The sequence below is a fragment of the Musa acuminata genome, chromosome BXJ1-5, assembly GCF_036884655.1.
Source record: "Musa acuminata AAA Group cultivar baxijiao chromosome BXJ1-5, Cavendish_Baxijiao_AAA, whole genome shotgun sequence".
Lineage (NCBI taxonomy): Eukaryota > Viridiplantae > Streptophyta > Magnoliopsida > Zingiberales > Musaceae > Musa > Musa acuminata.
The window spans coordinates 39,284,050-39,295,309 of NC_088331.1; the positions used below are offsets into that span (position 1 = coordinate 39,284,050).

Below are 11,260 nucleotides of genomic sequence, written 5' to 3' on the forward strand. Positions count from 1 at the left end.
ATGTAACTCACCTTTTACAGAAGAAAGAAGAGAGAGTCATTTACAGCAGCAAATGTACTTCTCCCAGAACCATCAATCTGGAGATCTCAAGAGATATGGTTGATATCTACATAGAACAGAACAAAAATTTCAAAGCGATAACTCAACACTCGCATAGACATTCGGATTCAGTTTACAAGCATCGAGAAGCACAATAAGCCTCGAGAAGCACAAGATAAGATACCAACTGCAAATGTAACGCAAGAATGATACAATTTACAAAATATAGGGATCGTCTCATTTTATACAAAGATTATGGTTGATCGGCACAATTTTCACTAACCGACCTCAAAAATGGCTTTGAAAACAGTCCTATCACATTACTCTGCTGGAGAACCATCCGGCAGCACAAAAAAAACAACAACAAAAAGTCCATTAGGCGAACAGTTGTTCTTTTTTTGTTATATAGTGTTCCTGTACAATCTCAACCGCTGGTAGTCATTCCACAATGGACTCCATAATTCTAAGAGCCATGACAGGGCACAGATATCAGATAGCCCCTTGCATTCAGTCCAGAATCATTGGAGCAGGATCCGATGTATCACATGCCTCAATAGACTCCGCGATTCTGAGAGCCATGACAGATTTGTACACTAAAAGCTCAGCATTTGACAAGAGCATCTGAGCTCTACCACGTAAATGGATGGCAAGCTCAACAGCTTTGTTAGCAGCATTCTTGGCTTCCTGTACCCTCTGCAAGGCCTCCTCGTGTGGTTCAACTATAATAATTGACAGTGATAGTTAGAATGGCATGTCACAGAAAAGCAAAACAAAGTAAAGCCAGACTGAGTGGCAAAACCTAATCAATCCGACAAAGAGTTCAAGATATAAATGCTCTAAAAATTGTTTAATGACTTTATAAAAAGAGCCAAAAAAAAGAAAAGAAAACTACTTTCTGCGGGTGAGAGAAACTTGCATGGATTCTAGGAAAGCATTTCATCATAATCAGAAAGAACACAAGTTAACATCAAAGCAAATTAAACTTACAAAAATAAGGGTCTCATTAACAAAATAACCTAACTATTCTATGGATACTGGACCAAAGGTTGTGGGTAAGGTCTGCAATAACGAATGATACCGTCCGTACCGGACGATGCGTATCAGTCCGTCAGCAGACCGACACACGGACTGTCCGCTGCCGAGCGGTACCATCGACTGAGGCATTATCGTTGATGATGACTGAGGGAGAAGAAAGAAGAGAGAGAAGGGGAAGAAAGAAATAGGAAAAGGGGAGAACTAGGAGATCACCACTCTCCTCCTCGTCTATCGACGACTTCTCTTCCGTGCCCAGGAGAAGAGGCATCGACGTCGCAGGGCAAAGAGAGGCAAAGTTTTTTTTTTTTTCTTCTCTTCTCGGGCGACGTCGCCTACAAATTTATTTTTTATCTGCGACATCACAATTTTTTTTTATTTGCAATGTTGCCCGAGGCGACATCGCAATTTTTTTTTTATCTGCGACATCGCCTCAGCGACGTCGCCCCGCATAGAGGTAAACCGAGCGGTTTACTGAAATATACCGTTCGGTATACAATACCGTACCGTATTGAATAAGTCTCAAAATTTTGGTACGGTACGAAATTTCAATCCTTGGTTGTGGTTATTTGAACAAAACATATATAGCACACAGGTGTATCATGTCCAATCAGAGTAAGTTTATGTAAGTTCAAAAAATACTTGACAACAGGCAGCAACATGGCATGAACCCTCCAAAGTTCTGCCAACAAATTACAAGCTTGTTTGATAGAGAAAGGTTTGTAATATATTCGTTGCACTCTAAACATGCACAACAGCACAGCAACTCTCCAAGTACAACTATATAAGAGAGACAATCCAGAAAAAGGGCAATTACGAGTTCAACCATGGAGAAGCCAAAAAATAATCCAAAGAAAAAAATCAAACAACCACCAATGAAATTCTAATTCTGAACAAAACATAAATGGTCAAGGCCTCTTGTATGAACTTTCTTTGATCTCTCAGCATTTCATATTTTAGGCTACTTGATATGTGTAGATGAAGGGGGGATGACGGCGTGAAAAAATCAAATTAATTTTCGTGATATGAAAATATTTTAAGAATAAAAAACCAAAAAAAACATGAGATCAGCACACGTCGCAGACATCTAAATTTCAATTCGACGATCTTTATCTCATGATAACATTAGAACTGCTTGCATAAGAGCCAAACCAATGTCATGGTAAAGGCACAACAAACCTTGAGAGGTGACCACCAGCTTTGTTCTAGTTATCTGGCTACGTTGCCTATTGAAAGATCTCTTCTTGCGCACAAATGGTTTGTGTATGAACTTTGCCCTTCGCAAAGGTGGACCCTGTTCAAAATTATACTAAAGGAACTGAGACATTAAGTTGAAACAAAAAAAAAATATGTATAAACCATTAATTAAAAAATCACAGTAACATCATTAAAGTGATCAGCACACTAAACTCAATAAACACCAAAAGCACAGACAAAAGAAAGAACACTAGCCATACATAACAGACTAATTGGAACAATTAAAATGGAAAAAAATCATAATGACAAAAGAAAAGACAATACATCTTAAGAACACTGAACCAACATGGACAAAGAGAACTCGTGAAACATTATACTGTTGCATAAGCATTACATGATATGAGATGAGTAAAATGAAGCTGGTAAGAATTCGATCCACATCTGAAGCTTGTTATTAAGTATAGAAGAGAAAATAGTTGACCATGTGGAATAAATCGAAGTACAGCTGATGCAGCAAAATATTGCAACAAGCTCTCACGAAACAGAGTCATAGTCTAAAAAATTGTGACGCCATCAACAACTTTTATTCAACTGCCCATTATGACTCCATGGAACAAAAAAGAACAACCATGCAACTGCAGTGATACGCTAAAACCTATGGTATGAAACAACATGTATCTACTCTAAAATTATATAAAAGCAAGTCGAGTTCTTTCACAGAAAGATGCATCCAGCAATCAGCTAACAGCAAACACTGTAAGTTAGCATGCATATGTATGCATGTATGTATCCTAATACTAGGTCATCAAACTTCATTTTGTGACTTGATTCAAATCTTAAAACAATATAAAAGAACACAATAATCATCAAACTAACAACTGCAATTACCTGGAACTCTCGAACTAAAGCAGCACATCTCTTGTTCCTCTTTCTTATCCAGTAGTCATAAACAGCACCCAACATCTCTCTCATTCCAAAATTCTGATAAAGATCTAATGCCTTCTCCTTATCAAATACATCATCCACATTGCTGAAAGCATCCTTCTCCATTGCATAAATTATTTTCTCAAAGTTGTCTGCTGTAACAGCCAATTCGCCAAGATCCATATGTCGAATGCTAGAATTATACTCATCAAGCCACTGCTCATCCCCTGAGTCCATATCATACCTAGCAATTTTGCTAAATAGAGCTCGCTGAACTTCATCATCCTCCATCCTGATGTATTCATCAGGGTGTACAAAAGTAGCAGCGCATGCCTCGGTACCGGAGACCTCCTCAAAGATGGGCACTGGAATCATCCTAAAGGAAGCCTCCTGCAGGTTACGCTCTCGGCATTCTGCATGCAATTCCTTGAAAACAAGCCAGTCCCACCTATCCAAAAACTCAAGCTTCCATCTATCTTCTCCAGCCCACATATAGGCATGAGTGAACCGATTGACAAAACAAGGCCTCATGTCCAGAGGCCTGTGCAGGTACCTCACTTGACCATGTGACTTCACAGTTATGCACCAGTCCTTCGGGGCCAACATGTCCAACATGACTTCAAAACCTTCCTCTCTCCAACACCTGTCTGCATCGGTAACCAGAACATTTGCCTTGCAATGTACAGAGTCTATATTTCGCTTCACCTCTGCCAAAGCAGACTTTAGTTCCTTATTCTGCTCCACGGGGCTCTTCTTGGGAGACTTCTTCTGCTTTCCCTGAGAACTAAGTGGACTTGAGACATCACTCTCATCTTTGCAACTGGAGTCCTCACCACAGGCATCAGGCACATCAACAAACATTGGCTTTACCATGAGTTCTGGGAAACTACTTGCTTTATCTTCTGATAAAACACTAGAACCATTCTGACTTGCTGTATCTGTACATGAGCTCATCAAACCCGGGTTCTGACTACTTAGAAACCTTGAGGAACTTCTTCTCCTGCGGTGCTTATTTGGCCTTAAACCACTAAACGAAATTGCATTTTGGGTAAATGATCTATAAGCATCAACTAGATCATTTTGTTCGTATACATCCATAGAATGAAGCCTTAAACGTTTAGTTCCCAAATAATCTGCCTCCACAAGAGCATGAGAATCATTTTCTCCGCAATTAACAGCTACGTAGGGATCAACATGTGAGACCATTAAGGTCCTCGCAAGAACACGAGGTAAATAAAGTGAACCAAGAAGAAAGCTGACATGCAAGCTCCTAAAGTAGGACGGAAGGGCCGAAATATCAAGCCATATTATAGGAACCGACTGTCTAGAACCATAAATCTTACATAACCCACAAGAAGGCAAAGCATTTGTCAACACCATATTCTGAAACAAAACAAAACAAAACAAAATTCATGATTTCAGACAATTAGGCGTTCAGAGAATCAGTGCAAAATTGGAAGGAAAATATGTCATTGTAAAATAAAAGCCTTACATCTCTGTCTCGTTGGAGTGGCAATATATGGACTCCATGCTGAGAGAAGACACTTGCCAACGACCCGGATAGTAGGAAGGCAGCAAACTCCCAAAGAGTCACCGTGACCCTCCTCGTCCATCTAAGTATAGCAATTAGGAGTCTTGGAAACAAGAGTGAACTACCGACGCAAGAAGATTCCACGATCAGTGAGAGGACCACAGGACCACCTGTGGTAATGCACAGACTACGTTCCTTAATACCGATCTTCTTCACGCCATTCACTGAAGATACTGCAACTCTAGGCTGTCTCTTCACAACACCTCTTTCGTTCGAGATCTCCACCCGCTCTCGTTCGAATACCAGAGGTACATGCGCTACCTTTAGTCTCTTCCTGCGACCTCTCCGCATGAAAACCAAGCCGTATCTTTTTTCGATCTCGGAATCCCCATCTCCAACAGACGAAGATGGTGACCCTGCGTCACTAGGAAGCTGCCTCTGCCGCTTACGCCCATAAACCATCCCAAACTTCTTAGTCTGCGGACAATCCAGAGAGTTCTTGGGAACAAAGGATTCCGGCAGTTCCCTCACGATCCCAGCAGCACGAGCCTCCGGCTCGTTCCACACAATGGAGTCCCTATTTTCCCGCCTTTCGCCATCCTCCCGCTTCCACCACTGCAGATCCGCGGTACCGCCGCTAAAGACATCCAACCACTCATCCCTGCGCTTCCACACAGCGAGCCGCTTCCCGGACCGCAGGATCCTGGAGTCGCCGTCGCCGCAGGCATTCGCAGCCACAGCAACGGAGGAAGGCTTGGCGACGAACACCCTCGTCGACCGCCGAGCCCCCACCGACGGCATGGGCTGCGGTGCCGGCGCCGGCAGTGGGAACACCCGGGACCCTATCTCCGCTTCGGCCGCCCCGTACAGCTTCCTCCGCGCAGCGCTAGGGCCCTCCGGTCTCGCTTGTCGCCTCATCACCACCGCCATCTCGGCACCCCAAGAACCTCCCCATGATCAACTCCGATCACCCGCCCATGGTGAAAGCCCGATCGGATCCCGAATCCTTCCGTCTCCCCTCCTTAATTTCAGTTAGTCTCAATACCCTGACGCCGATTTCGTTTCACCACTTGTCCGGTTCCCTCCGAGATCAAGATCTGAAGAGGGGGACTGAACTGATGGCGGTTAAGGCGCTTCACGTCGTCGCCGGTCGGGGTGGATAGAGAGTGAGAGGGCGAGTTAGGGTTTGGATTCGGGCACAGCTATTAATGACGACTGACAAGGCGAGTGGAGCCGTCTGATGGAGATCGAACGGATAGAACTTGGAGACTTCGCACGTCGTGTTGCTCCTCTCGTCGTGGGATTTTAAACAGGCCGGGGCGATTTTTCTAGGCGCATCGGTCGAGTGCGCCGCGGCTCAGGTTGGCTGACCACGCGGCGGTCATCGAAACGATTGCATTCGCCGATTATAAGGCACGGTTTCGGCTCCCAAACGTGGGACCGCGGAGCAGCGGACGCGAGGGGGCAAGCGTGTCCTCGTCGCGGAGTTCGAGGTGACGGCGACAGGTGGGATCCGCGGACGTGCTTTGCGGGAGACCATAGGACAGGGGTTTCAAGGCACTGGCAGGCTTACACGTGTCATGTTTGTTGACTGACTATATCACCTATTTTCCTTAAACGGGAATTCGAGATTTGGCTGAATAAAAAATGAACCAAATTAGTGGGGCCAATAAAATAAAAGTTCTTATTGGCGAGAAGTCCTGAATTCCGAATGACGTCGTGCGCAAAATCCTGGATATCTCTTGTCCTGTGGGCTGTTGTTCATCGATCGAACGCACGTCGCCGGGTAGTTCAAATATCTAAAAAAACCTAACAATTACATCCCTTGAAAGTGCTTTTTCACATCCATGTCCCTATATGCTTCGATAATGACAAATATATTCCTGACGTGTGGTTCCGTTGTGACATTTTATCAAACATGTTTAAGATATGACTAGATTAAACCAAGCAAAGGTTAAACCTAAAAAGATTAGAATAGAAATTAATAAAACATATTCTCACCCATATGTCTACATGAACAAATATTAAGCCAGAAAACATAAGCTTCTACAATCAGGCAATCCCAAATTTTATTCTTAAATAATATTTAAGGTATAAAAATATATTTTAAATAAGAGTAAGTTTTTTTATTTAAGTACTCGAACCCATATTTAGGGATGTTGGATCATTGACTTAGCATCGAAGGAATTGGATCGAGAAACCTCTCCCAATCGCGGTGGAGCACCTCGAGGACAAGATACTTTCACCTTGGGAAAGCTTTGGACAATCCTACGCAAAAGGATCTAAACCATATCGAGTTAACTAAAATATCAATAATAATTTTTTTTTATAATAATTTGGTACTAGAATGACAGTTTGATCTCATAGGAATATCCATCCCTCAATCCTCTTAACGAACTCTCCAATGATGAGACATTGCCTCCAACTCATAACACTTTTACTTATAGAGAACAACTGTCATCCTTCTCACATATATATGAGTATACCTTGATGCAAACGCCAGCAATGTAATAGCGTATATTCAATAACTCAAGCCCTTCACTCCTAGGGTCAAGCTCGAGTAACTTACTCGTTCTCGTCGAGATGTTTTTAAATCTCACTCATCATGTGTAGATGTTCATGCTCATGTTGCAAGTTATCACCCTGATCTTGCCTCAGTTAGCCTAACAAATAGTGCCACCATCTTAGTAGTAACCGACATCTCAATTGCCACTTGCATTGGAACCATCAAAATCCCCCTGGTTGACATGATGCTAGTATCTCAAGATTGTCCGAGGTCCATGGAACCGCCAGCTGAAGGAGCACCCTACTCCCTAATGGTGAAGTTTAGTGTATCACCACACCATTACTCTACTTGGCCCAAATCCGAGACTCAATCAATGAATTCAATGGATGGCTCTTTAAGAGTCCAACTAAGATAAAGAAATCAACACTTAAACGAGATGCGATAAGAGTTCTAGTAGTCCATGGGAGAGAATTTGGTCGATCCCACCTCAGGTCAGTCCCCATTCACCTAGAACATTAAAGAGGAGTCCTGACTAACTTTCACCTCTTATTATTATAAGTCTTTGATGATAATACCGACCCGATTGAACACACTACTATCTTTTTTGCCCATATTTCACTCTACAGCACCTTAGATGCTTTGATGTGTCTCACATACCTAATGATGTTGAGCTGATTGGTGCGATAGTGGTACACTCATCTTAAGCCACTCTTAGTCGGCTTTTTCACTTGGCTTACAAAGGAGTTCAAACTCTACTTCATCAAGAATATATTCCTGAAGCCATCAACGATAATGTTGCTCGGAGTTGGGCAAGGGGAGGAAGAGACACTATTCAACTTTGTTGCTCAATTAACCAATAAGCAAGATGAATACAATGTCGTAGTTCGAAACAAAAGTAGATTAGTGACCAAAAGATTCAATCAAGAAGAATGTATAGATTATAAAGAAACGTTCGCTCTTATGACTAGATTTGAAGCCATAAGGACACTCCTTAAAATTTTAAATTATTTCAAATGGATATCAAAAGTGTTTTTCTTAATGATTTTATTTTTTAAGAAGTTTTTGTTAAGCAACCACCCGGATTTGAAAAAATCTTTTTTCAAACCATGTTTATAAATTATCTAAGGCTTTTTATAGGTTGAAGCAAGCCCCTAGGGCTTGGTATAAGAGACTTAGCTTGTGCACTAGATAAAAAGAATTTAATTGGATTTCTATTTGCGAAACTATGCATGACATTTGACACACTCTTGAAATCATGCATGAATGCACAAGTAAGGTTAAAGATTCTAAAGTTAATATTTTTATGTATAGTTTTAAATTGTTTCGAATAGAACTAAGTGATGACATGTATACTTGTTTTACAAATGTCATCAATGGTATAAAAACTCTTGGCAAATGTTTTTTAAATTTTGAACTTGTTAATAAAGTTTTACGATTACTTTTTAAAAATTTAGATTTGAAAGTAACTACAATACAAGAGGCAAATACCTAGATAACTTTTTACTTGAAGAACTTATCGAGTTTTTGATGACCTATGAAATGACATGCATGACACATGATGAATATGATAATAACCTTTTATAGAACAAGAAGGATTTGACACTTCGAACAATAAAAGACCACTCGAGCGAAAGCTCAAGTGATGATGACATAAAACTTGTAACAAAAAAATTTAAAAAGTTCACAGAAAAGACTAATTCTAAAAATGAACTTTAAAAGGAGAAGCTACAAAAGAACAAGAAAGCACTCAAGGTAACTTGGAATGAAACGAGTGCATCCGAAGATAAAGAGCAAACCGATGAAGATGAAGTGGTAAACTTCTCTTTGATAGCTCTTAACGATGAGATAAATGAATTAACCCAAATGTCTTTACCTTACAATGAATTATTTGATACATTTAATGATTTATATGATGAATGTAAATTAGTTAGCAAAAATTTTAAATTACTAAAAAAGAATCATGCCTCTCTTTTTAATGAATTTAAAAAATTAAAAAATAAGCATGATAATTACATGTTAAGCTCTTGCACTAAATGTGAATAGTTAAATTTATAAAAAAGAAAATTTTGCTATTACAATAAACTTTAAAAAAAATTAAAATTGATAGCAAATCTTTAAATATGATTCATGCCAATAAGAGTATGTTAGGACTCTAGCTATGAGAGTTCTAATTGAGAGGGACATTCAAGTAAAACCTACCTAAGTTGACCCCTATTAAAGAGATAAAGAGGTTGGCTAGAGTTAGGAGGTTGTTTCTTAGAGAAAAATTATGAGTTATAAAGGAATAGAAGTATTGAGTATGAATCCTATTAGAAGTTACGGTTTAGAAGCATTATAAATAGTCATATATTCCTCCTCTTTTGATAAGAAATAGATGAATCTTTTATGCAGCCTTTGAACAGTAACTTGGATGGAGGAACCCCTATAGAGTTCCAAGGAGGTCGATCCCCTAAAGAGATCAACCCTAAGTTTAGAATCTGCAAGGGTTCTATCATCTGGTATCAGAGCAATGTTCTTGGTGTCTCACTGTCTTTCCAGAGCTATCCATCAACCCTCCACAACCGCCCAAAGCAATTCCTATAATTGCTTAAAAAATCATCGTCGAATTCTGCCATCATCTCTACCACCGCGGATCATCTTTTGATCTCCCCGTGAATTACAACATGTTCTAGTTTCCTACCTTACTACTACTGCAATTTAGTTATCCTTATTTGAAAATTTTAAAAAATATATTTTTATATTGCTGTATAAGCTTTTCATCGTAAAGTTTTCATCTCTATGGCGAAAGATATATTGCAGAATTTCAATCGCATAGCATAGTTTGTTTGATCTTACTACTGCGTTTTTTCTGTCCAAATCTCTACAAAATTTTTATGACACTTTGACACTTCCTAACAGCGGATTTCCCTTTGGCTTCATTTGAAAATTTCTCAATATAAACCACTAATCTTTTACGTCTAATCTGCTACACTTGAAAATCTGCGCTGCAAAAAATTTCAATCGTATATTGTTGCCTTAACTAATTTATTTACAATATTTTTTGAACGAAATTTTTTATACACTTCATATATCATCTTGGCTTCTATCTAAGATTGATCTATTAAGGAATTCATCTCTAAAAACATTCTTGTGTTGCTACAAATTTTCGTCGTAAACCACTAAAATTTTTCGATAAAAATTCTGTTATCACAACTTGCATCAATTTCCTTGTTGTTATACTACCAAAATTTTTTTAATTAAATTGGTCATCCTTGCTGTCATATAAACTATGATTTTGCTATTAATTCCCTCCTCAAATTTCTTGGTTTTTGCTGAAAATTTCATCGAGAAACTAATGTTTCTTCGAAGACAATTTTACTCTTACAAAACAACACATACCTGCAGTAACTTCCATTGATTTCTATCTAATCTTTGCTGTCATCTACCATAGATCTAAAACTTTTTCCCTAACCTTCATCCACTACCATCACAACCCTAAAACTCTACCAAACCACACCCTCAAACTATACTCAAAATAGCCACAAAACAAGTCTAAACTGCAGCCTACATCCACCGATCCACATGAGTGATGGCACGTATGACTTGATACAGAATCTTTTTACTTATTATATTTTGACATATATCACTTTATAACTATTGCATATATATATATATATATATATATATATATATATATATATATATATATATATATATATATATATATATATATATATATATATATTATTTATTTATTTGTGATGTCCTTGGATTTGTGCAATGAGAATCAGATCGTGATGAGATCACGATAATAAGATTGATTCACCTTTAAACACAAATCCTAAATAATCCCGGTCACAAGTTACTCGAGAGGGACATCGTGATAACCGGACAGACTGATGTGCTGTATACTTATCCATATGATGGATGCAGTTGGTCTCATAGCTGCTCGTGTAGGGACACTAGGGATACAATATAGGTGCTCATTGGAGAACGAGTTCACTAATTGATCCGCTTACGGAATGCTGGATGGTTAATGATGTTTTATTATC

At 39.4% G+C, this 11,260-nt stretch overlaps 1 protein-coding gene across 1 annotated transcript; it reads right to left on the reverse strand.

Moving 5' to 3' along the window:
- Positions 1-235: 235 nt before the first annotated feature.
- LOC135674226 (uncharacterized) lies at positions 236-6,009 on the reverse strand. Its single transcript, XM_065183870.1, has 4 exons — positions 4,685-6,009; positions 3,157-4,575; positions 2,251-2,365; positions 236-758 (listed from the first exon to the last, which is right to left on the reverse strand). The coding sequence occupies exons 1-4, from the start codon at positions 5,651-5,653 to the stop codon at positions 547-549; spliced, it is 2,715 nt and encodes a 904-aa protein (XP_065039942.1). The 5' UTR covers positions 5,654-6,009; the 3' UTR covers positions 236-546.
- Positions 6,010-11,260: the final 5,251 nt, after the last annotated feature.